The 27,289-nt window shown below is 40.4% G+C and overlaps 1 protein-coding gene across 1 annotated transcript in view; it reads left to right on the top strand.

The window, feature by feature from the left end:
- The window catches only part of LOC128318110 (Fc receptor-like protein 5), a 36,206-nt gene extending 14,309 nt beyond the window's left edge, over positions 1-21,897 (top strand). Inside the window, 13 exon segments of the mRNA XM_053233256.1 lie at positions 3,695-3,811; positions 5,948-5,960; positions 10,100-10,372; positions 10,493-10,828; positions 12,055-12,330; positions 12,548-12,796; positions 12,909-13,016; positions 13,152-13,156; positions 13,802-13,886; positions 14,255-14,326; positions 14,683-14,751; positions 15,582-15,658; positions 21,754-21,897. Of these exon segments, the coding sequence (XP_053089231.1) occupies positions 3,695-3,811; positions 5,948-5,960; positions 10,100-10,372; positions 10,493-10,828; positions 12,055-12,330; positions 12,548-12,796; positions 12,909-13,016; positions 13,152-13,156; positions 13,802-13,886; positions 14,255-14,326; positions 14,683-14,751; positions 15,582-15,658; positions 21,754-21,897 (1,824 nt within the window).
- The last annotated feature ends 5,392 nt before the right edge of the window (positions 21,898-27,289 follow it).

Raw genomic sequence — 27,289 nt, 5'->3', positions numbered from 1 at the left:
AGTTACAGTATCCATGTACACAAAACCCCGCCTCACAGAATCTGAAAGAGTTCATCCATGTTAGATTGGTAGCTGTCTAGATAACTTTCCATCATCTCATTCTACTTGGACAGTTATGACATAGTTAGCTATGAACATGCAAAATACTGACATGCCAAATAACTGATTTCTTGCTTTGGTAACTGATTCAAAAAGTTAATTAGTTTGTAACATCAGTGATAGCAATGTGAGGAGAAATGTATTTCTAAACATATTTATTGCAATCACTTTCTTTCTCTCTGCAGTGAGCCGTGTGTCTGTGTCCACTGATGAAGCTACAGTTATCAAACAGATTGCTGGAAAACTGTGAATTGTGTTTGTCTTCAGTTTTTCCTAAAATCATCAGAAAGTAAAGTCTGCTCAACCCCTTTCTCTACACAGGAACATTACTTATTTTTTTTTCTTCTTTTAACTGCTTTTCTTTTTCTACTTATTCTGTGCACTTATACAATTAATTTTATATACAGGTGGTTCATTTGCAATATTTTGACACATTAAAAAAGAAATTCATAATACGACTAATTTTATTAATGTGCCCCCCCCCCACCCCCCCCCCCCCCCCCCCGCACGCGCGCGCGCACGCACGCACACACACACACACACACACACCTGATATACATGCTGTTTTTTTAAAATTTTCTCTTTATAGTTTACAATTTTCTAAAAAAAGATTTTATTGTTCATACGTATTTGTGCCTTTACAAATGACCTGGTGCTTTGTTAGTCATCTCACCACGTTCAAAAATGTGACCTGAAATGACTTGTTTGTGGCTTAAACAGTGTTTTATGCATGCACGAGGTGCAATACAAAGAGGAGGCTTATCTTAGAGAACTCGTTTTATACTTCAGCACTGTTTAGATAAAATATGAATAAAGATGTACAACTCTGAATGAAATGTAGGTTATCCTTGCCATATAAACAAATAAAACTTTCTTTAAAACATATATATTTTATATCTTTTCATTCTGTTTGTTGTTAATTTTAGACAGGTTAAGCAGTGAGGTTGATGACAGTCAGACAAATCAGCAGCTTTCCACAGGTAGTCTACATTTAAAACCAGGTTATTAGTAAATATGTTTGTGTGGAATTACAGTGTACAATTGGGTGTTTTATAAATGAACAGTGTCATAAACAGAGCTGTGGTGTTTTTTCTACTGTGATAAAAGCAGTAAGTGTCTTCTGAGTTGTAGTCACTTACTGCTTTTATCACTGGAGAAACAACACTACAGCTCTGTTTATGGCCCTGTTCACTGTTCAATTCCATATATGGATAAAATCTTTTCATGCATACCAAATGTACACCAGAACCAACGTGATAGATCAGGCCGGTTCTTCAAATCTGGCCCTCGAGGTCCACTGTCCTGCAGAGTTTAGCTCCAACCATAATCAAACACACCTGAACAAGCTAACCAAGGTCTTCAGGATTACTAGAAAATTACAGGCAGGTAAGTTTGGAGGTTGGAGCTAAACTCTGCAGATTTGAAGAACCCTGTGATAGATCATGCTTCACTGTTGCCAATATAGACCTCATTGACAAGCATAAGCTATTGTATGTCAATCATAAACACAATGACTGTAAAATATTGTTCATTTCTATTATGTGTTATACTTATATTACATCTGTTCATTTCTCAAAATGCATGAATAAAGTAAGCTTTTCCCCAAGGTTTTACTCTGCCTTGTTCTGTAACCAGTGGAATTTCAACAAAAATTATACAGCAGAATGCTGCTATAGAGGACTTATTTCTGTTGGTATCTGGTCCCCCACCAGTGATATTCAACTTGAAAAAATATTGCACTTTCTCACCCCCATAAAAAAAATAAATAAATAAGAGAAGTCTCAAACCGGAGATGTTCTGCATGCAGACTATAATTACCTAGATACCACCCAAAAATTAAGACTGAGACTCGAACGCCTCCCATTATAAATTGACCCTAAAAGATTTAGAACTTCAGTCCAATTGTAATGCTAAAGATTGTGAGCAATCTTTGAGGAAGTCTGTGAGGAAGTCTAAGGAACAAGAATTTGCAAAATGTTTATATGTGTACATATACCTTGTAAAGTGCTATAGAGATCAGTTTTGGTTCCAAGGAGCTAGCAGCATCCTGAGACAAAATATTGAGGTTTCTGTAAAGAGCTGTATAACCAAAATTTATTGTGTGCCATGACACAAAGATGGCGGTCATAGTTAAACTAAGTAAAATAAAAAAATAAAAAAATAAATAAATAACACTGGTGGTTTTGCAATGCCAACACATAGAGGTAATCACTCAAAAAAAAAACTCAGGAAAATTAAAAATGGTCAAGTAACCTGCATTGGACCAGTTGAGATGGAATGGCCAGTTTGGGTGAGCCTGTGCCCGCTCTAGACTCAGATTCCTTTTCTTGGCTGACAGGAGTGATCTTCAGCTGCTGTGGCCCATCTGCCTCAAGGTTCAACATCTTGTGTGTTCTGAGATGCTTTTCTGCTCAAAGAGTGGCTATTTGTGTCAGAGTTTTGGTCCTTTTTTTGTCTTTTTGTTGTGTTACGTTTTCCCCACTAGATGTCGCTCAGCCTTAGTTCTTTGTTGTAATTGGATTCATTGCTTTCCCCTGTGTCTTGTTCCCGTTCTGTGTATTTAAGCCATCCCTTTTGCCTTTGTTCCCCGCTTGGTTATTGTTCTTTCCTAAGCCCCTGTCGTCGTTATAGTTGCGTCTCTCGAGTTAAATTTCTTCTGTGTTTTTTAGCACTCTTGCCTTGTTTTTTTGTCTTTTTTGCTCATTTTTTTTCTCTATTTTAGTTTTGGCTTTTTTTCGGTTTTCCTGCCCGTCTTCGTTTATTGTTATTCATTGCCTTCTCGGATTCCCGTTTTTTCCCTTGAGTCATTTCCTTGTTTTTTTTTACTTAATAAATAGATTCTTGTGCACTACTTCAGCGTTTGCTTCGCGGGTTTACTACCTCCCTGTGGCTCAACGGTATAACGTCCGTTTCTCACGCCGGAGACTGGCTCTCCGGTCGTGACAATTTGAGAGATTTTATAGAGATTTTATGTAATTTCCAGCCTCTGACTAGGAAAAGCCATAGAAAACACCCCATCAACTCGAAATTCCTACATTTGAACTCGGGGTAGTCTTCTCAAATAATGACGTGTTCTCTTAAAAGCAGAAACTCGATCCTGCAGTATTATTCAGTGTAAGTAGAGGATCTCAGTGCCGTAAAGTTCAGGAGTAAATGAGGAAACAAACAGAAGTGTTATTACTCTTACTGCATGTCTACACACTGGTACACTGATGTACAGGACTAACATAACACTGAAAATGTCTAAAACACAACACAAGAAATTAACATTACAGCAGTGGCAGTGATTCAGACAATCAAAAGCTACTTATAAAGTGAAATACAAGGTTTCACTGTTAAACCCTGCTAGATAACTTCCTCATAAGTGCATTTCTTCCCAGTCCTGGCAGAGGGATTGAACAGTCAGGATTAGAAGTTTGTAAATCAAGCTTGTATCTAAATCATCATTGTATATGAGCACTAACACAGTCTACACAATTGGGGAGAATTTTTGGTAGGTGTCTGCAGTCAGGAACATCAGAAAAATAGTCAGAAAAATAATTTCATGCATATTTTACTGTATAAATAAACATGTATTCCCTTTTGTTACTGTAAGAGGCCATGCTACACCTCCAGCAGCCAGCAGAGGGCAGCAGTGGAGCACAGTGAAAGCAGCCATTCAGGAGAACTCAGTTACCTGGATCCAGTAACCTGGATTAACTGCACCTGCCAGGTAGGATACTTAAGACCAGCCTTTGACACAGCCCTTTGTCACACCTTCATAGAGGAGTGCCTGGTATTGTATTGTCAGGGCTTTATCTGAGGTAAGGGTAAAAGAGTAAAAGAAAAGGAATTTAAAAAGTAAAAGAAATGAGAATTTAAACGAATTAGAAAAAAAAGAAAGCAGAGGAAAGTTATTTATAAGCAAGCAGGGGTTTTCACTATGCAATTGGGTCCACACTGAACCGTCCTGTAACAGTTACCATATCATTTGTGTATGAGAATTTAAAAATAAATAACTGGGCAAGGAGGGTTTATATTTTGGTGAAATAAAGGTTAAGGGCAGGGTTTGGGGTGTGATTGGTGCAATCTCTCTAGTCAGTTCTTTCCTCTGCTTTCTTTCTTTTCTAATTCGATTGTGCGTTGCTTCTGCGGCTCGCCACACTCACGTCAGGAACGAAGACACTGCTTGGCCTGCACTGCTCACTCATCCCTCTCACCTTCCACCTCCCGACTTCACCTGTACTTAAAATAAAGAGCACGTTTCCCCCACACTCTGACTCCATCCATCTGTGCACAATAGGCTGCGTGCAGAGGGGGAGCCTCGTCTTCCTCGCTAATGTTGCATCTGGAAAAAATAGAGAGCGCTTTTAGAAAGCATGTAAGCTTTTCCTACCTCCTCCTGAGCGCGCTCGCTTGCTCCTTTTATATCCCTCCATCTTCTCTGTGAGGGTAGACTGCCGCTATGGCCTTGATTAGCAACACACATGTTGAGTTACTGCAGCCTTCCTGTCAGCTCCAATCAGTCTGGCCATTCCCCTCTGACCTCTCTCATCAACAAGCTGTTTCTTTCTGTCTTTTTGTTTGTGTAATCTATATAGACTGTTGTGTGTGAAGGCCAGTCAAGTTCATCCACACCAGACTCTGTCATCCATGTCTTTATGGACCTTGCTTTGTGCACTGGTGCACAGTCATGTTGGAAGAGGAAGGGGCCGCTCCAAACTGTTCCCACAAGGTTGGGAGCATGGAATTGTCCAAAATGTTTTGGTATCCTGAAGCATTCAAAGTTCCTTTCACTGGAACTAAGGGGCCAAGCCCAACTCCTGAAAAACAACCCCACACCATAATTCCTCCTCCACCAAATTTCACACTCGGCACAATGCAGTCCGAAATGTACAATTCTCCTGGCAACCTCCAAACCCAGACTCGTCCATCAGATTGCCAGATGGAAAAGCGTGATTCATCACTCCAGAGAACGCGTCTCCACTGCTCTAGAGTCCAGTGGCGGAGTGCTTTACACCACTGCATCCGACGCTTTGCATTGCACTTGGTGATGTGTGGCTTGGATGCAGCTGCTCGGCCATGGAAACCCATTCCATGAAGCTCTCTGCGTACTGTACTTGGGCTAATCTGAAGGTCACATGAAGTTTGGAGCTCTGTAGCAATTGACTGTGAAGAAAGTCGACGACCTCTTTGCACTATGCGCTTCAGCATCCGCTGACCCCTCTCCGTCAGTTTACGTGGCCTACCACTTCGTGGCTGAGTTGCTGTTGTTCCCAAACTCTTCCATTTTGTTATGATAAAGCTGACAGTTGACTGTGGAATATTTAGGAGCGAGGAAATTTCACGACTGGATTTGTTGCACAGGTGGCATCCTATGACAGTTCCATGCTGGAATTCACTGAGCTCCTGAGAGCGGCCCATTCTTTCACAAATGTTTGTAAAAACAGTCTGCATGCCTAAGTGCTTGATTTTATACACCTGTGGCCAGGCCAAGTGATTAGGACACCTGATTCTAATCATTTGGATGGGTGACCGAATACTTTTGGTAATATAGTGTATATGTACATTCTCCCTTTCTCCCTTTCTCTCTGTCTCTCTCTCTCTCTCTCTCTCTCTCCCTCTCTCTGTCTGTAAGAACACAGGAAGTTGCAGTGTCTGTGACCACTAAAATAGAAGCATGCATGCACCCATGCCACAAACACCCCCCCCCCCCCCCCCCTTTCCCCATGAGAGAACACAGGAAGTGGTAAGGCTTTAACACACACCTCTGCTCTGTCAGTCAGTCAGTCATTAGAGAGACAGGATGGAGCTCAGTCCACTCCCTGTGATGCTCTGTGAGTAAATGTTCTCTTTGTGTCTTCATTAGAGTGAGTGGTGGGGTATAAAGTTGTTCATCTGCAGTCTGAATGTCCTGAGTGATGAGCTTATTGTGTGATTAGGACATTGTGTGTACTTCAGCATGACTGCTCAGGTGGATCAGTGTATCCATATCTGTTATGAGAAGGGTTTAGTTTGATGTGCAACTACTCTCAGTAACTATGATAGCTCATTGGTAGCTCAGGAGTTATGACGTTGCACTACTGATCAGAAGGTCATGAGTTCCAGCACTGCCAAGCTGCCACTGCTGGGTCCTTGAACAAGGCCCTTAACCCTCAATTGCTCAGTTGTATAAATGAGATAAATGTAAGTTGCTCTGGATAACGGCGTCTGCCAAATGCCGTAAATGTAATGTATTTATTGTTGGAATCTGTACCTGATCTTCTGTGTCCTGCTGTCATCTGCTGCTCACTGACAACCTCTCATGATCATCTGATCTGCTAAAGGAAATGACTGGATGGTGTTTGTACTTTCACCAATGGAAGTCAAGGTTGAGACTAACTGAAATGTCTTTAGCTGATGTGTTGAGACTCTGGTGGTCTTTCCTGAGCACAGAAAGGTTTTAACAAAACCATGTTATCATTAACTACACTTACTGAGAAAATGCCTTATAACTTATATTTCCATTTTTGTTACTATTATGATCTGTTCAGAGAAACATTCCAGTACAGCAAGTGTATAGTCTATAAGTCTAATACACACTGATACCAAACTAATGCACAGTACTTCTTTTTTTTTTAAATAATCACTAATCATTTGTTAGCTATCTGTGTTTAAAATAAGAGCAATAACTGTGCAGAAACAAACACTTCTCATTAGTCCTGTACACACACAGAGCAGTGACAGTGTTAGAGGCCTGAGAGCAGAGGCCTGAGAGCAGAGACCAGGTCACGGATGTGGTTTATTTTCTATTTTAAGGTGGTGGTGCAAATTCAGCAGTAAAGAAGGGGAGGAGGTGTGAAGGTGGACATGTGAAAGCAGTAACTAACACTTAACTTTTTTACCTGTTGATATGGTGGACAAATTTAACTCCACTGACACTCACTGAGCTCTTTTAAAGCCAAAAGTTGACCAAGTTGAAAATCACCATTTGAAGCCAGAGGCCCCACTCACAGCATGAAGAGGATGGAAGGAACCGGCACTCAAAGCCGCCTTCCGCCAAGGCTTAAACCAGGAAGTGCTCACAGAACTGGCGAGATCACAAGATGTCCTCCAATTCCCTCATTGATTTAGATATCCATCCGGATCAACTCATCTGCAATCGCCAAGTGCATAAGTGAGTCCAGATCCTGAAACTGACTGCTCTGAGCCTATGCAGCTGGGTCAGCCCAGGTTAAGCACCACAGAGTGTGAGAAACAGAGCAAGGAAAGCTAAAGCTAGTGGCTTAACCCCACCCCCCCGACCCTATGACTGTTCCATAGAGCTCCTACCAGGCACCATTCCACAGTACAATCAAATCTATCCTCTCTATCCCCTCTCCTTAGCTGAACAACAGGCAATGGAGGATTATGTCCAAGAGGCATTACAACAGTGGTACATTTGTCTCTCCACCTCTCTTGCATCTGCAGCATTCTTCTTAGTGGAGAAGAACGGATGAGACCATGCACTGATTATCATGGACTCCACCAGATCAATATCCATATCAATATCTCCTCTCTCTTGTCCCATCTGCCTTGGAACAACTTCATTCAGCTAAGATATTCATCAAGCTTGATTTGCGCAGTGCCTACAACCTCGGTTGCACCAGAGAGGGCAGTGAGTGGAAGATGGTCTTTAGCACCACCTCTGGCCACTTCGAGTACTGGCTCGTGCCATATGGGCTCAATCGTGCCCCCTCGGTCTTCCAGTGCCTCATAAACGGTGTCTTAATGGATATGCTTGAACTCATGGCGCAAAGATGGGAAGTTGGAGTACCTGATCGAGTGGGAGACCTACGGATCAGACAAGCAATGCTGCATTCTGGCACAGAATGTTCTTGACCCCTGATCTGCCAAAAATTCCTCACCAAGCATCCCGAGCAACCACGTCCACACCCAAGAGGTAGGCCTAGAAAGAGGTTGGCTTCCAGAGTGAGCTCTTGTGGAGGGAGGGTTCACATCATTGCTGGAATCAACCAGAACACTCCACTTCCCAGAACACACTGCAGCCTACAAACATGAACCACAATCCACAGCACAATACTGCACCAACACATTCACAGTCACCTGTTCTACCTGTCCAAAGTGAAAGTAAAGTGAAACAAACACCTTAATGAGAATAGTGACCTTTGTATAAGTTAACGTAGTTTTTATTTATTGTTATTAAGAGAGCTTGAAATGTATTTCTTACAGATGGTAGTTTAGATTTCCTGAATAAGATTTAATCTTGTGGGTTCATTGTGTCTAAAATGTGCTGTTTTCATTAATACACTGTATATTTTCTCATATTTATGTCATGTTCTGTTTCTGTTTCCTTTTTAGTGCTGATTTCACTTATACCAGTGGCCCATGCTCAAGGTGAATTATATATAGTTTATCCTGTATGTTGTGTGCATATTTGATTTGTTTTGGGGCTGAGAAGTTTTCGCACAATTTGTCAATTTTTTTCCTAGTTTATTAATGCAGTTTTATAGCTCTAAACAAAGAATGCAACATTAACTCAGTTATTTTTATTCTTTGTTCTCGTACCATCTCATGTGTAGATTTACTTTGTTTCCCTTTTTACAAGAATTACTTTCACTTAAGATAAATAGTGTTATAATATATGAAAAGGATGACAAACAAAAGTTTAGATGTGAATAAATAGTTTTTTGCTTACATAGTTTTATACTGCTTAAATGCCTTAACATATTAATTATAAAACAGCACAAGTTTAATGACAGCAGCACATGAGAACAACTGACATAAATAGTGCTAAATAACTTTCACTTCCCTGTCTAGTAGACACCGATTTCTTTCACAGGAATCATCATCATGTGTTTTGCAGTAGCATTTGGGTTTTATATTAAGTTTGCAGTAGAATTGTGATGAGTCAGTCTGATTAATAGTACACAGTGAACATTAAGAAAGAAGGCAGTAAATCTCACCTTGTGTTGGCTCTGCCATTATCTGATTTATTAGAAGATCATTTGAGGCATTGGAATTATAAAATTTTATCTGAGAATTCTGTAATTTTGAGATATTATGATTATCAGCATCATCCACATCAGTCTCTGTCTCATCACCTGAGGTAGAAGTCACTCACAGCATTTAAATACAAGCCTCATTATCTTCTCTTCACTTGACTGATGTCTGTTCACACTAACACCGCTGGGGAAATAATCCCTGATTCATTTCTGTTCTGTTGACTATATTTCTAGTTATTAAAGTCTTTGTATTAGTTCATTTAAATATTTTATAACTTTGTCTGCTGTCTTCTGTTCAAAATGTGTAAACACTCCTCCCTGTTTTAATGATGATGTGATGGCACAGGAGCATCGCCGACATTTTGACAGCCACTATCTGATTACAAATTGAACTGATTAGACTTCTGACTGTTTATATGTAACTATCCAAAGTTTTTATCAAATCCTTAGAAAAGCACACTTAGCTAGAAAGGTTTTAGATGTCTTTAGACATACTGGCTTCATTTCCTGCTGGGTTTGATTAAGTGGCTCGTTACCCTACATGATCCTTGCAGACAGACTCCAAGACAAGACAGCCCCATGCTGTAATCTTAATTATAATTTTCATTTCAGTTAACCTTTGAAAATTTGTACAAATTATTGTGTGTGTCAGTCATACTGAAAATGTTTTAATAATGAAGACTGAGTTTTTGTGGGAAAAAATATATTTCTAAATATGAATAGTAAAGATCACTGTAATTTAGACATATAGATAAACTCATCTAACTACACATTATTAGTGTTTTGTCCATAGTTACTTTTTGTCACTATTACTCAGTCCTTAGTTGGAAAAGTTTAACTGGATCTAGATGTGAATCAGAGTTTTCAGATTTCAGAGTTAATATTAACAGATCTCGCAGTTTATTAAAGATAAAAAAAAGTATATTTGTAAATTAGCTGAGAGTTGATAAAAGCAAAGTGTTGCCTTCATTATTCCACTATTGATGATACCCATGATGATAAATTGACAGTTTAGATGCTCTATTATTTTTCTACAGTAAGACCTAAACCAGTGGCATCCATAAATCCTGATAAACAGGTGTTCAGTGGAGACGCCGTCACTCTGAGATGTGACATACAGGATGAAAGTGTCTCTAGCTGGCAGTACAGCTGGTATAAAGATGATTCACACAGTCCTGTCAGTAGTGAACAGGTGTACAGGATCAGTGGTGTTGAAGTGACCCACGCAGGTAAATACACCTGTAGAGGAGCAGAGAGAAGAGGCTCACGCTCCTCACACTTCAGTGATGCTGTTACACTGACTGTATCAGGTGAATGTGTGAGGGTTTTTAAGGACACATGAAAATGTGCAATTATTCATTCATGAAAAGCTTCTTACTGTGTATTAAATAAATCTACAAATGAATCATTTTGTATTTCCTGTGTAACAGAGAGACCACGGGCAGTACTGAGTGTATCTCCACAGAGCTGGCTGACTGAAGGAGACTCAGTGACTCTAAGCTGTGAGGTTACAGACTCCTATACAGACTGGACATTCAGCTGGTACACAACTGTTCCCTACAGAGACGGCTTAACTCAAATAAAACATAATCGTGGCTATAGCATGTATGTGGAGCTCCTCTCAGACAGCGGCAGAGGATCTGGAGGCTCCTACACTCTCAGTCCTGCTGCTCTGAATCACACAGGAGTTTATATGTGCAGAGGAGAGAGAGGAGAACCAGCCTTTCACACACAGTACAGCAATCCACAGCCACTATGGATCACTGGTGAGGAAAATTAACTGTTGTGTTGAAGTGTAGAAATAAAAGTGTGAATGTAAGATCAGATTAATGCAGCATTTATTTATTAATATGTATAAGGCAGTTAAAGAGCTCTAAGTGCTGGTAGAGGCTTATTATCATGATTTTCCTTGTGTTCCTCTGTATTTGGTGATGTCTCTGCTTTATCATTGGGTAACTTTTCTGGGTAACATACAGGACTCAGGAGATGGTTGAGGATCTATGTGCAGGAGGATTTTATTTTAAAAGCCAGAAAGGTAGAGCAGGTAAACATTACGGATGAAACCAAGTACAAATACATTATTCAGAGTGAACAGAAAACGTGTTCTAAACAGATACAGATACGAGTAGGAGGTGCACAGATGTCATTTTTTTTTCCAATCTTAGAAAGCTTGCCAAAAAGGGAAGAACATGCCCACATCAGGTTTAAATCCAAATACAGATATGGCTATTTAGAGCAAAAACAGATGCAGGTACAGATGATGTCATTATGTTACACTGTTAGTAAACACAATGCAAATAACAGTGTTGTAAAGCAGGCAAGAGTCAAACACGCTGAAGCCCCGTACAAGAAACCAGAGGACAAATCCAAAAAACTAATCAAAAGAAAAGACAAAGAGTCTAAACAGGGCAATGACACTCAGAAATTAAACATGGCTCTGAACTGGCACAAACTCTGGGATTGGCAAGACTTTACATCATGTATAAGACCATGTGCTGGCCTAATATACTCTACAATGAGTAAGTGATCTGGAGGTGGTGTGATAGAGCTAGACTAATACTCAGGTGACAGTGACATCTGGTGGTGAGGAGGCATAATGTGCCCTGCTGATGTGATTCCCTGACTGTCTGCACCTGTTCCTCACTCTAAAACATTTACTGTAATATTTACAGTAAATCACTGGTAGTAAAGAACAAAAGGAAGTAAATAACTGTAAAATATATTCATGTTTCCAGTAATATACTGTAAATTCTGGAAGCATAATACTTGTTTATATATATTTATAGTATAAAATAAAACATAATCCAGTACATTGGCTCATTTGGCTGCTCTAATTGCCTAATCATTTACAATATAAACTTGTAAAATATTAAAACAGTATGTTGCTTTAAATTAAATACTGTAGATTTACAGCAATTTACTTGTGTTCTGTGTCATTATATTGCATGATTCCTCTTTAATTTTTATTTAAATGGCTTTTTCTGTGTTTAAGGTGAATCTCCTCCAGTCTCTCTGATCATCAATCCCAGCAGAACTCAACACTTTACTAAAGACTCTCTCTCACTGAGCTGTGAGGACCAGAGTAACTCTACTGGATGGACAGTGAGACGATACACACACAGTGAGAGAGTGTTACATTGTTTATGGTGGGGATTAGTTACAGGATCTACATGTAAAATCAGCTTCCTCTCCACATCCTACACTGGAGTTTACTGGTGTGAGTCTGAAACAGGAGAAAACAGTAATCCTGTCAACATCACAGTGCATGGTGAGTCTTCAGATAATAGTTTTACTAGTACCAGTAAATGAGCATTTAATCGATACCTGCTGCCAGTTTTTGTACTAATTCAGACTCCACAGCTTAAGTAGTTTTTTAAGTCATATACAGATAATTTAGAAAACGGTTTTCAGATTATCTACACATATTATCTGGATTTCCTAGATGGAGTCATATTAAATTGTAAATGTGATTTTCTCTGTACTAGATGGTGATGTGATCCTGGAGAGTCCTGTCCATCCTCTGACTGAGGGACATCCTCTGACTCTACGCTGTTTATATCGCAACACAAATTCCTCAAACCTCCGAGCTGATTTCTGTAAAGATGGATCAGTTCTACAGACACAGACTACAGGAGAGATGATCATCCGAACTGTCTCAAAGTCAGATGAAGGTTTCTACCACTGTAAACACCCAGAGAGAGGAGAGTCACTGAAAAGCTGGCTCTCAGTCAGAGGTGAGAAACTGTGGGAGGATTTATTTTTATTTGATTATCTTTTTAATAACACAGTTTATATACACAGTGTTTAAATGCTTAAATTCTGCTCTCTTTCTCTCCTCAGTCTCAGGTTCTAGATCCGGTGGTGGAACAGTAGGAACGGCTGTGGGTTTGGGAATTTTGTTCCTCGCTTTACTGATCTTAATGATCCTGCTGTGGTCCTACAACAGAAAAAAAGGTCTGATAACTGCTTTAGCTTTGTTATGTAGAATATAATCAGAACTTCTAACGAATTAACCAATTTTGGATGTATCACATTACTATGGAAAAATAACTAAATTTTACTTGTTGAATGAATAAAAGTGTTGAAAAGATCTTGTTTGGAATATTTCACACTTAAGTCATTATTATGGTCTGAGATATCGTCCTGATTACAGTGTAAAAAACAGTTTAAATACAGTGTAGATTATAAAATATATAAAAAGGTACTTGCACATATTAAATATAGAAATACTAACTGTAATGTGGGAGATATGATATTATTATTATTATTATTATTATTATTATTATAAACCCAAAACCTGTTGTAAAGTCATATTTAAAGCTAAATAAAACAATTTCATAAAGTATGGTAGAAGAGGTGATGAAGGTTAAGAACTAATTCACTGAAAAGAAAATATATTTTTTCCAGTTAATTTTACAAATTCTCACAATTTATTCTCGGTGTGAGATCTGTGATACTGAACCCGGTTTAATAATGGAATCTGAGTTTTTGTGAAATCATTAGGTTTAGTTGTAAATATAACTTTACTACAGGTTGTGCAGTTCAGACGTGTAGTTACACTCATCTAACTACATATTGTTATTAGAATTATATCCATAATTAATATTTGTACCTATTCCTACTGTTTTGTAGTCTCTCTGGTTATATTGCTGTAATCAGTTCTGTGTAAAATAAAATGTTTCTGTAACTATTTACACCCTGTTCAGATGTAGAATCTGTCTCCCTCTACAGGAAAGCAGCAGAAAACCAATCAGACATCAGAGCAGAATCAGAGCCGGTCAGGAGCTGAAGACTCTCAGTCAGGATACACACCACTTCAGGCTGGTCAGACACTGTCTCAATCACTTTATTTCTATATTTATTAGAAGAATAGAAACTCACGTCTTTCTTTGAAATTTATTGTAAAATTATCATCTCTTTAATACACAACATGAACAGTTTTTAATAAATTCAGTTGTTTTATTTGTTTGAAATTTATTTTGTAATCTACAGTAGCATTTATAACAAATTCAGAACTCTTCATTCTGTTTTCTCTAGGAAGTGAACACATTTATGATACTGTGGATCAGGCAGATACGAGTAGAACAGGTAGCTTTATTTGCTCTTTCATCAGGAGACTTAACTATAGATTAACTCTATACAGTAAAGTACAGAAGTGTCTTGTAGTGATTAACACACTGCACTGTGTTCAGGTGAAGCTGCAGCTGAGTGTGAAGCCACTTACGCACAGGTCACGAAGAAAAAGAAGACAAACAGGAACAATGGTAGAGAATTTTTAATGCTGGGACATTTCATGTATTTATTAAAAAACAAAATCAGCAAATAATATTTGAAATCTTAATAAATCTTAATCTCAATAATTTGTCACATTAACAGTCTGCATCCAAGTATCTGAGATCATAAGCTGTAATTTTCCTCCAGATCAGCGAGTCAGTTCCATCACAGTCTCCATTAAAAAGTCAAAGATCTACGCTAAAAAATGAGCTAGAGTTCAGTGAGGTTTTGGCAGGAGACTGATAATGACTTATGTTTATGTTTATGAGTTATGACTGATGTATTACAAGGCTAAAGATCATTGGGAGGGTTTTGTTCTCTGCTACTGCAGGTGCTGATGCTGAAGCTGGTGTTAGTGATGCGATTTATGCTAATCTTGAAATAAAACCAATGAAAAAAGCAAAGAGAATAAAAGGTAGAGCAAAATGAAGACATTTTATTTTGTGTCATAGATCACCTGCACCCTACTCTTGTTTTATGTAATGAATAAAACACTCTGTTGTGCTGTTATAGGAAAATAATCAATGACAGTGTGGTGTGATGAAGCAGAGCTACTGCTTCAGAGTTCCTACCCTGGAGGTGATTATTTTCCTATTACAGCACATCCCAAAGTGTTTTACCACAGCAACTTCCCTATTTAATTCATTACAGAAAGACACGTCATACTTTTCATCCATTTATTGTTGTGAGATTTCTGCAAAAGTTAGTTCCTTGTGTTTCATCATGTATAAACAGTTGTTCCTTTATCAGCTTCTCTTTTTTCTCTTAAAGTGATAAAGCTTAGAGTCCTCTGTCTTGAAGACTTTCCCATGTCAGAAAATTTCCTGACCGTTACACAGCACTGACACTGGAGACTCCTTCCATAAATGTTAAATAAACTTCTTACAGAAAAATCCATTTTAACAATTATATGTTTTTTTTTTGTTAAATAACAACAAATCCCATAATCTGTTTATACATAATCTGTCACTTTGTTTTCGTAATCTGTTACTATAGATACAATAACGTATTAGAACAATTGACATTAATATAAACGTGTGATTTGCAGCTGCACTACTGTCAGAGCTGCTGTTATAGAAAATTAATCAACACCTTCTGACCAATCACAATCCAGAATTCAACACTGCTGTGGTCTAATGTATTTTACTTGTGTATGATTTAATATCCAGATCATTTTCTATTAAATAATTTTGATGAGTTATAATTTTTCAGGAGATTAATTCAGGATATCTTGACTCCCTCTAGAAAAGGCCAGTGTGGGTGATGATACTGTCTACTCATAACTGAAGCACAACACGGAGGTAAGACTCATGACATTTACAGTATAAATCTTAAAAGACAAACCAAACGCCATGAAGTAAGAAATAGTTTTAAAGGTGCATTGGGTAGAACTTCTAGCAGTCTAGCATCTAGCAGTTACAGTATCCATGTACACAAAACCCCACCTCACAGAATCTGAAAGAGTTCCTCCATGTTAGATTGGTAGCTGTCTAGATAACTTTCCATCATCTCATTCTACTTGGACAGTTATGACAATAGGGCCTTTCGCACCGGTTTAGTTCCAGAACTAAATTTACAGTACTAAAGTACTGGGCGATTTTGCGCGAACTATTTCTCAGTACCGTTTAAAGGGTTGCATTCGCACCAACAGTGGGCACTAGGAAGTGATGTAAGCCAGTCGACAGTGATGTCATTTGTGCGCGGCATTCAACAACGAAAACAAAGAAAAACAACGTAAACAACCGGAGGATGGAGGACGCTGTGATCGGAGCTGTGTTTTTGTTGTGTCTCGCGTCCATCTAGCGCTGTTCTCCATACTTGCGAAATAAGTTGACACTACAGTATGTTTATACAGCGTTTTAAATCATGGCAGGTGAGGGCGTTTTCGTACACGTTTGGCAAATCAACGTCTACTTATGTCACGGATAGTACCAGTTGTGCTGGTTAGACCCTGCTCCATAGTAGGAGCTAATTTGTTCCGGAGGTGCGAAAAAGCCAAAAAGTGGGTAGTTCCACATTTAGTTCGGGTACTATGAAAAGGTTCCCACGGTGCGAAAGGCCCTATAGTTAGCTATGAACATGCAAAATACTGACATGTCAAATAACTAACTGATTTCTTGCTGCGGTCACTGATTCAAAAAGTTAATTAGTTTGTAACATCAGTGATAGCAATGTGAGGAGAAATCTATTTATAAACATATTTATTGCAATCACTTTCTTTCTCTCTGCAGTGAGCCGTGTGTCTGTGTCCACTGATGAAGTTACAGTTATCAAACAGATCGCTGGAAAACTGTGATTTGTGTTTGTCTTCTGTTTTTCCTAAAACGCTCAGAGTAGTAAAGTCTGCTCATCCCCTTCCTGTACCCAAGAAACATTTCTTATTATTTTTTAATTCTTTTTACTGCTTTTCCTTTTCTACTTATTCTGTACACTTATTATTAAGGGAAGAAATATAATTAATTTTATATACATGTGGCTCATTTGCACATTTTGACACATTTAAAAAGAAATTTTTAATACGATTACTTTTATTAATTTTTAATATGATTACTTTTATTAATGCACTTTTAACTGGATACATATACAAGTAAAATAAAAAAAAAAAACACTGTATGGACAAAAGTATTAGGACACCTGACACTTACACCAACAGGGACTTTAATGACATCACATTCTAAATACATTAATATGGAGCTGGTCCCCCCTTTGCAGCTCTTACAGCTTCCACTCTTCTGGGCAGGCTTTCCACAAGATTTTGGAGTGTTTCTGTGGGAATTTTTGCCCATTCATCCAGTACAGCAGTTGTGAGGTCAGGCACTGATTTTGGACGAGAAGGCCTGGCTCGCAATGTATTCAAGTTCATCCCAAAGGTGTTGATTGGCATTGAGATCAGGGCTCTCTGAGTCCAGTGGTGGCGTGCTTTACACCACTCCACCCGAAGCTTGGCATTATACTTGGTGACGTGAAGCTTACATGCAGCTGCTCGGCCATGGAAACCCTTTTCATGAAGCTCCAGCCGCACAGATTTTGCGCTGATATTAATGCCAGTGGAAGTTTGGAAAACTTCAACTATGGAATCAGCAGAGCACTGGCGACTTTTATGCACCATGCACCTCAGCACTCGGTGACCCCGCTCTGTGACTTTACGTGGTCTTCTGCTTCATGGCTGATTTGCTGATGTTCCTACACGTTTCCACTTTCCAATGATACCACTTACAGTTGACCGTGGAATCTCTAGCAAGGATGAAATTTCACAAACTGACTTATTGCAAAGGTGCCATCCTATCACAGTACCACGCTTGAATTCACTGAGCTCTTCAGAACGACTGTTTGTAAATGCAGACTGCATGGCTATGTGCTTGATTTTATACACCTGTGGCAATGGGTCTGAATGAAACACCTGAATTCAATAATTAAGAGGTGTTTCCCAATACCTTTGTCCATATAGTGTATGTATTTTAGGGTACAAAAATATCTGTATAAAATTACAAAAATGATATCTCCCATTTTTAAAGCATTATTTAAGGTAGACATGATGCTATAAAATACTTATTTTTCTGTTACTCATATACTTGCACTTTTGGTTTTCGGTTGGATACGAACACTTGGTGTCTGGTACTGCACACACCAAAGAAGAAGAAACATGAGTGAAGTATGTAAGTCTGTCACTGTTTTCTTACACAAAGTGAGTTATTCTTGTTGAAACTTCACTGATGAAAGAATGAATTAACATGAAAGTAAAGTTGCCTGGGGTGAATATTTATATTTTTGGTTCTGCAGCATGCTGTCCTGGATCATTGCTGCGGTCATCTGATCTGTTGATCCACACGCACACACACACACACACACACCTTTTAAATAATGTTGTTTTTGAAAATTTTCTCTTTATAATTTACATTTTCTAACCATTTTCTATGCCTTTACACATGACCTGATGCTTTGTTAGTCATCTCACCACATTCAATAATGTCACCTGAAATGACTTTGTTTGTGGCTTAAACAGTGTTCTATGCATGCACGAGGTACAAGACAAAGAGGAGGCTTACGTTAGAGAACTCATTCTGTACTTCAGCACAGTTTAGATAAAATATGAATAAAGATGTACAGCTCTGAATGAAATGTAGGTTATCCTTGTGATATATACAAATAATACTTTCCTTAAAACATATATATTTTATATCTTTTCATTCTGTTTGTTGTTAATTTTAGACAGGTTAAGCAGTGATGTTGATGGTAGTCAAAAATCAGCAGCTTTCCACAGGTAGTCTACATTTAAAACCATGCTTTTTCTACTGTGATAAAAGCAGTAAGTGTCTTCTGAGTTGTAGTCACTTACTGCTTTTATCACTGGAGAAACAACACTACAGCTCTGTCTATGGCCCTGTTCACTGTTCAATTCCATATTTGGACAAAATCTATTCATGCATACCAAATGTACATCTGAACCAACATGATAGATCAGGCCGGTTCTTAAAATCTGGCCCTCGAGGTCCTGCAGAGTTTAGCTCCAACCATAATCAAACACACCTGAATAAGCTAACTAAGGTCTTCAGGATTACTAGAAAATTACAGGCAGGTAAATTTGGAGGTTGGAGCTAAACTCTGCAGATTTGAAGAACCCTGTGATAGATCATGCTTCACTGTTGCCAATATAGACCTCATTGACTAGCATATGCTATTGTATGTCAATCAAAAACACAATTACTGTAAAATATTTTTTATTAGTTATAATTATTACATCTGTTCATTTCTCAAAATGCATGAATAAAGTAGGCTTTTCCCCAAAGTTCTACTCTGCCTTGTTCTGTAACCAGTGGAATTTCAAACTAAAAAAATTGTATAGCAGAATACTATTATAGAGGACTTATTTCTGTGAAAATTTCCTGTTGGTATCCGGTCCCCCACCAGTGATATTCAACCTGAAAGTGAGGGAATTTTTAAAAAATTGCACTTTCTCACCTCCATAAAAAAAAATAATAAATAATTAAGAGAAGTCTCAAACCTGAGATGTTCTGCATGCACACTATAATTACCTAGGTACCCCCAAAATTAAGACTGGGACTCGAACATCTCCCATTTTAAATTGACCCTAAAAGATTACAATTGGACTGAAGTTCTAAGTTCTAAGAATTTGCAAAATGTTTATATGTGTACATATACCTTGTAAAGTGCTCTAGAGATCAGTTTTGGTTCCAAGGAGCTAGCAGCATCCTGAGACAAGATATTGAGGTTTCTGTAAAGAGCTGTATAACCAAAATTTGTTGTGTGCCATGACACAAAGATGGCTGTCATAATTGAACTAAATTTAAAAAAAAACTAAAGAAAAAAAAAAAAAAACACTGGTGGTTTAGTAATGCCAGTACATAGAGGTAATCACTCAAAAAACTCAGGAAAATTAAAAATGATCAAGTAACCTGCATTGGACCAGTTGAGATGGAATGAAGCAATGGCCAGTTTGGGTGAGCCTGTGCCCACTCTAGACTCAGATTCCTTTTCTTGGCTGACAGGAGTGATCTTCAGCTGCTGTGGACCATCTGCCTCAAGGTTCAACATATTGTGTGTTCTGAGATGCTTTTCTGCTCAAAGAGTGGCTATTTGAGAGATTCTGCATTTGACAATAGATCATAACTTGTAATTTCCAACCTCTGACCAGAAAAAGCCATAGAAAACGCCCCCTCAACTCGAAATTCCTACTTGTGATCTCAGGGTAGTCTTCTCAAATAATAAAGTGTTCTCTTAAAAGCAGAAACTCGATCCTGCAGTATTATTCAGTGTAAGTAGAGGATCTCACTGCAGTAAAGTTCAGGAGTAAATGAGGAATCAAATAGAAATGTTATTACTCTTACTGCATGTCTACACACTGGTACACTGATGTACAGGACTAACACAACACTGAAAATGTCCAAAACACAACACAGGAAATTAACATTACAGCAGTGGCAGTGATTCAGACAATCAGAAGCTACTAAGTGCATTTCTTCTCAGTCCTGGCAGAGGGATTCAGATAGTCAGGATTAGAGGTTTGTAAATCAAGATTGTATTTAAATCATTGTTATATATGAGCACAAACACAGTCTACACAATTGGGGAGAATTTTTGGTAGGTGTCTGCAGTGAGGAACATCACACACTTCTTCCAAGGGAAAATTGTAGCAGAAAAATAGTTTCATGCATATTTTACTGTATAAATAAACATTTATTCCCGTTTGGTACTGTAAGAGGCTGCGCTACACCACCAGCAGCCAGCAGAGGGTAGCGGTGGAGCACAGTGAGAGCAGCCATTCAGGAGAACTCAGTTACCCAGAATTCTCCAGGCTGATTAACCTGGATTAACTGCACCTGCCAGGCAGGATACTTAAGGCCAGTCTTTGACACAGCCCTTTGTCACACCTTTGTAAAGGAGTGACTGGTATTGTATATCAGGGCTTTATCTGAGGTAAGGGTAAAAGAGTAAAAGAAAAGGAAAATGAGAATTTAAACAAATTAGAAAAGAAATATAGCAGAAGAAAGAAGTGACTAGAGAGATTGCACCAGTCACGCCCCAAACCTTTCCCTTAACCTTTATTTCACCAATATATAAACTCTGCTTGCCCAGTTATTTATAAGCAAGCAGGGGTTTTCACTCTGCAATTGGGTCCACACTGAACCGTCCTGTAACAGTTACCATATCATTTGTGTATGAGATTTTTAAAACTCAGGTCTCTTGTAAAGAACAGCTGGCTGTTAGATGTCATAAGCTTGTGTTATGAAGGCAACTGAAGTGATATTCAGTGAGAAAACTCGCTCTGGACTCAACTAAAGCTCGACATGCTCCATCCCCAACTCAGCTCCTGCTCCTCAGCGCTTACATTTATCATGTCAGCAGTAACAAAAATGAATTCAGTAACATAGCTTCATACTGACAGTTATTGACAAAGTGTCACGAGTCCCTTTTGGACCCCTTCCTTAGACAGTGTGTGCTATAGCGGCCATTACAGTGTGCTTTTTATGTGCTTTTGCTTTGCTGAGCAGATTACACACATGGATTATAACTAGAAACAAAAATATTACATTCAAACCTTATTGTGCAATCTAGGCCCTTTTTATTCCTTGTTCACCATTAGGCATGCACACTGTAAATCAGCAGCAGAAAAAAGAAAACATTTACCATACATTATTTATTTAGATGCAATTTTGGGGAAAGAAAAAAAAACAGTGAGATCCATAAATATTTGGACATTGACCAAGTTGTGTGATGCTGTGAGTAAAATTTCTCTGGGTGTCTTCAGCAACATGGACAGTTGAAGACTGGAAAAAGACCAGGTGATTTTTTTAAATCTTCAGCTGTCCTGTGTCGGTGAGTCTGTGCCCATGATAGCCTCAGATTGCTGTTGTTGGCTGAGAGGAGTGGAACCTGATGTGGTCTTCTGCTGTTGTAGCCCAGCGTCCTTTCAGCACCGCGTTTGTGTTGGACAGCCGGAGTGCGCGTGGCTGTGGGGCGGAGCGACCTAACTCAGCACGGCTGGCGGCCAATGAGTGGCGCGGCTCCTCTTCACCCTCCCGGAGAAGACGAGGAGCTATAAAAGGAGCTCGCGGCCACTCTAGCGGAGGAGAAATAAATGGAAAAGTGGAAATCATTATATTAATATTTTCTGTTTTTGTGTATTTCTTAGATACAGACGCAGACGTAAACGGAAGTGAGGAAGACTAGTTTCTGTCGCTTCACGACTTCTTCGCTGCTTCAGCCGGTCTGTTGTATTCTCACACTCTTTTCCTCCACCGTAAGTTTCACTTTCACTTTCAAGGATAATAAAGAGCACGTGCCCCCACCCCCGCAATTACTGCCTGTTTGTGCGTGCGCGTGCAGCCTTCTACGGTCCCGCAGTGTCACACCCATCCACATAAGGTTCGATATTTTGTGCATATTGAGATGCTTTTCTGCTCACCACAGTTGTAAAGAGTGCTTATTTGAGTTACTAGATCCTTCATAGCAGCTCGAACCAATCTGGCCATTTTCCTCTGACCTCTTATCAACAGAACTGCTGCTTACTCAGTGGTTTTTGTTTTTCTCACCATTCTGTGTAAACTCTAGAGACTGTTGTGTGTGAAATTCCCAGGAGATCAGCAGTTTCTGAAATACTCAAACCAGCCCTTCTGGTACCAATATCCATGCCATGATCAAAGTCACAGAGATCCCACTTTTCTTCATTCTGCTGTTTGATGTGAACATTAACTGAAGCTCTTGACCTGTAGCTGCATGATTCTTTTGCATTGTGCTGCTGCCACATGATTGGCTGATTAGATACCTGCATGAATGTGCAGTTTTACAGGTGTTCCTAATAAAATAGACAGTGAGTGTATGTAGCTGTTTCTCCTCCAGATAAGTGAGATAACTCATACATTAAAATATTATAAAGTCACCATTTTCACTGAGCCCTGAACATGTCCTGATTGATGCCAACACTAGCTATAACTAGTTTATCACTATTGTGTTCATTAGCAAATGCAACTTAAACACACTAGCTAGCTAGCTAAGGGTGGAAAATGTAGCGAGTCATTAAGTGCTTACCTTAATCTGGAATATACCATTAATAGACAGTTCAGATTCACAGTCACTCATGCATTTCAGCACCTAAACAATGTTCATAGTGACAACAGGAACACTACTGTTCATTACAGGATATGATGACACATGCGAAAAGTCTCTGTACCTACCTGCAATTAATAATGTAAATAAAATGAGCATTAGCATTTAATATAAAGAATACATTAATTTTCATCTCTCACCTCACACAAGGACAAATTTTAATTTCATTAAATAACTTGATGTTTAACAAAACTCTGTTAAATATCATCTCCATAACACACTGCATTTTTAACTCTATAATGGGAAAAGCCACTGGTTACCGAGTTAGATGTCATTTTAAAAGATTAAAACTTGAATGAGAGAATTCAAAATACAGGTGTGTACAGACTGTTCTCAATGTACATGAGCAGACTGAACGGTGATAAGATATATTTTAATCAGTTCTGTTTAAATCTATAACAGTGTGGATGAGGTCAGGATTAAAATTATACTGCAGTTACCACTAGAGGGAATCAAAGGCATTTTAGTTTCACTTTTCAATCACTGGCCACCACATGTTGAGCTACTGCAGCCTTCCTGTCAGCTCCAACCAGTCTGGCCATTCTCCTCTGACCTCTCTTATCAACAAGCTGTTTCTTTCTGTCTTTTTGTTTGTGTAATCTATATAGACTGTTGTGTGTGAAAATCCCAGGACATTTCTGAAATACAAGTTACTGCATGAGGTTATGAATTATGGTGTACAGGTGTTCCTTATAAAGTGGACAGTGAGAATATAATGTACATTTAGATATTTTGCCTATTTGCAGCCCTGTTACTCAGTGTGTTATTCTTTAATACAAATGATTTTAATCCTAGTAAAGTGAAACATTATAGGTTTAATGTGAAAAAAGGGAATAAGAGCAACCACATCCGTGTCAACTAAAAAGAAGAAGTGACATATGTACATTCTTTCTCTCTCTCTCTCTCTCTCTTTCTCTTTCTCTCTCTCTCTCTCTCTCTCTGTAAGTACACAGGAAGTTGCCGTTGTCTGTGTTCACTAAAATAGAAGCTTGCATCCACCACATGCCACAAACCCCCCATGAGAGAACACAGGAAGTGGAAAGACTTTAACACACACCTCTGCTCTGTCAGTCAGTCAGTCATTAGAGAGACAGGATGGAGCTCAGTCCACTCCCTGTGATGCTCTGTGAGTAAATGTTCTCTTTGTGTCTTCATTAGAGTGAGTGGTGGGGTATAAAGTTGTTCATCTGCAGTCTGAATGTCCTGAGTGATGAGCTTATTGTGTGATTAGGACATTGTGTGTATTTCTGCATGACTGCTCAGGTGGATCAGTGTATCTATATCTGTTAAGGGACGGGTTTAGTTTGATGCGTAACTACTCTCAGTAACTATGATAGTTCAACAGGGAAGAGTACAAGTAGAGCAAGTTTAAAACACAGGGTTTAAATAATCTAATGAGTGTAAACGAGTCACACAGCACAGCACTGTTTTTTAAATAAACTCTACTCATTAATTACCTGTCTGTGTATATAGGATATATATATAACAAATGCACAGTGCTTTAAAAAAAATCACTAATAATTATTTATCTGTCTGTGCTAAAAAATTAGAGCAATAATTGTGCAGAAACAAACACTTCTCATTAGTCCTGTACACACACAGAGCAGTGAGAGTGTTAGAGGCCTGAGAACAGAGACCAGGTCGCGGATGTGGTTTATTTTCTATTTTAGTGTAGTTTTGCAAATTCAGCCATGAAGAAGGGGAGGAGGTGTGAAGGGGAACATGTGAAAGCAGTAACTAACACTTGACTGTTTAACTGTTGATGTGGTGGGCAAATTTAACTCCACTGACACTCACTAAGCTCTTTTAAAGCCAAAAGTTGGCTAAGATGAAAATCACCATTTGAAGCCAGAGTCTCCACAGCAGGGCCAGTTGGATGACTATTCAGAGTGATACTATTCAAATGACTATTCAGAGTGATAAGACTTCTAAACATACCCTAACTGACCACTTTATTAGGAACACTATTCTATTACTATACTACTCCCCCATCCCCCATCCCCCCACCCCCTTACGAGAAGTGTTGGAAGAGATTTTTCAACCGTTCTGGTTAAATCTATTACAATGTGGATAAGGTCAGGATTTAAAATTTATTGCAGTTACCAGTAGCGTCAAAGTCATTGTAGTTTCACTTTACATCTGCAGGCTGCCACCCGTCTGGTCACACTTCTCTGCCCTCTCTTTCCACACTGCAGAAAATGTCATATATGAAAACTGCACTAAAATATAAATTACATATGTTCATCCTCCCTCTCTCTCTCTCTCTCTCTCTCTCTCTCTCTCTCTCTGTCTCTCCCTCTCTTTCTCTCTCTCTTTAAGAACCTTACAGTGTGAAAGTCCATTGGTTTTATGTTCCAGAGCTAAGATTATCACACTTCAATAATAATATCTGCTGCATATTTGGTTACTTTGTGCAATAAAATTAAATAAAGTGAAACAAACAACTTAATGAGCAGAATAGTGACCTTTGTATAAGTTACTGTAGTTCCCCTTCAGGAACTCGAGCTGCGTCACGAAACGCTATGGGAACGCCCCCGCGTGACCGCGCTCTGAATCACGTGTCTAATCCGTCCAATGGATGGGCGAGACGTCACGGGCGGGGTGACGTAGCGACCCAGAAGCATAAAAGCCCGATCGGCGAGCCCTGCGTTAGCTTCCTGTTTTCAGCAAGTGCTCTATGTTGATTGTTTGTCTATTTTCCGTCTGGTTTGTGTTTTATCGGCGGCATGCCTAAAGCCAAGGATAAGACAAAGGGCGAGAGCGGGCAGGCTGTGTGTTCCTCCCTGTCCGCGATATATTACGGGCTGGGATACACACAGTCTGTGCGTTGCCTGTTTGGGAGCGGAGCATGTTCAGTCGGCTCTCGAGGGAGCCGGCTGCGCACATTGCGAGCGTTTACCGCTGCACATTCTCCGCTCCCGCTGGGCTCTCTTTGAGGAGGGAGCCCTCACTAGCGTGCCTCGCGGTGCCGGCCCCGCTTCTGCCGAGGCAGAGCGGCGGTTGCGCTCGTGGGGCTCGCAGATGGACCTGGCGGAGGGAATGGAGACGGGCCCGTCCCTTTCTCCTTCCTCACCCTCCAGGTCCACTGTCCCCTCCCTGGGCTCGGAAGCACGCTCTGTGGTTTCTTCCCCCCGGGGAGCGGACTCGGCGCTCCACCTATCGTCCTCCGAGGAGGTCGATGTGGAGAGCGTCGACCCTGAGCCGCAGTCTCCTCAATACGGGGAGCTACTCGAGGTGGTTACGCGGGCAGTCGCTAAGCTTAGCATTGACTGGCCCGCTGAGTCATGGCCTGAGCCTCAGGGCTCTAGACTGGATGAGCGCTTTTTACGCAGTAGGCCGCCACCTCCGCCCCGGAGCCTGCCCTTTTTTCCGGACCTCCACACTGAGGTGTCGAGGTCCTGGAATAGGCCGTTTTCAGCCGGGTTGTTCAGCCCCACTTCTTCCCATTACGCTAATGTGGCGGGGCTGGACTACTCCGGTTACAGGGCGATGCCCAGGGTTGAACAGACGCTAGCCAGCTATCTGTCCCCTGCTGCTGCATCGTCCCTGAAGGCTCCGGCGTTGCCTACCAAGCCGCTGCGGACCACCTCAGTGCTGGTAGGCAAGGCGTACACGGCAGCAGGTCAGGCCGGTGCGTGTCTGCACACCATGGCGGTGTTACAGGCGTACCAGGCCGACCTGCTTAAAGAGCTGGACGAGCAGGGGGAGAGTACGTCTGAGCAGGTAGCTGAGCTCAGGCAGGCCGTTGATCTGGTCCTCCGCGCCACCAAGGAGACCGCCCGTGCACCGCGGCGTTCTAGCGGTTCCTCCCCCGTCGCTCTCTAGCTCGTGGGGCTGCTGGGTGGGGGCAGCCCCCTCCGTGTACGGCCCCCTCCTACAGGGAGGCCCAAAAGCACCGGCCCGGCCCTTCGGGCACTAAGGCGGATCTGAGGACCGTCCTCATGTCCAGAAGGGCCGCGGCTAAGAAGCCCTGATGGTTTTGGCCCAGGGCTTCCGAGGGCGGGCCCCTCTGGGGCGACGCGGAGTACACCTCATCTTACGGTGCCCGGGTCCCCCCAGTGCCCTCAGGAGGTCGATCTGCCAACCCTGCCACCTATGGTGCTTCAGGGCGCAGCGGTCTCCGGCGAGCGCCTCTCCCAGTTCTCGCCCGGCAACGTAGCGGGTCTGGGAGGCTTGCGGCCTCTCCTGAGGCCTTCGCAGCGGTTAGCTCATTTCCCCCATGTCGGTTCGCCACCTCAGGGCACCCAGCTAACCGCTTCTATTACACCTGAGGTCAGTCTCGAGAGACTGATTCCCTTAGTGAGCTTTCTGGCAGCGTGGAAACTTCT

This window comes from Pangasianodon hypophthalmus, chromosome 4, assembly GCF_027358585.1.
Source record: "Pangasianodon hypophthalmus isolate fPanHyp1 chromosome 4, fPanHyp1.pri, whole genome shotgun sequence".
NCBI lineage: Eukaryota > Metazoa > Chordata > Actinopteri > Siluriformes > Pangasiidae > Pangasianodon > Pangasianodon hypophthalmus.
Note: the sequence above shows the minus strand (reverse complement) of the source record. Positions and strands in the feature narration are given on the sequence as shown.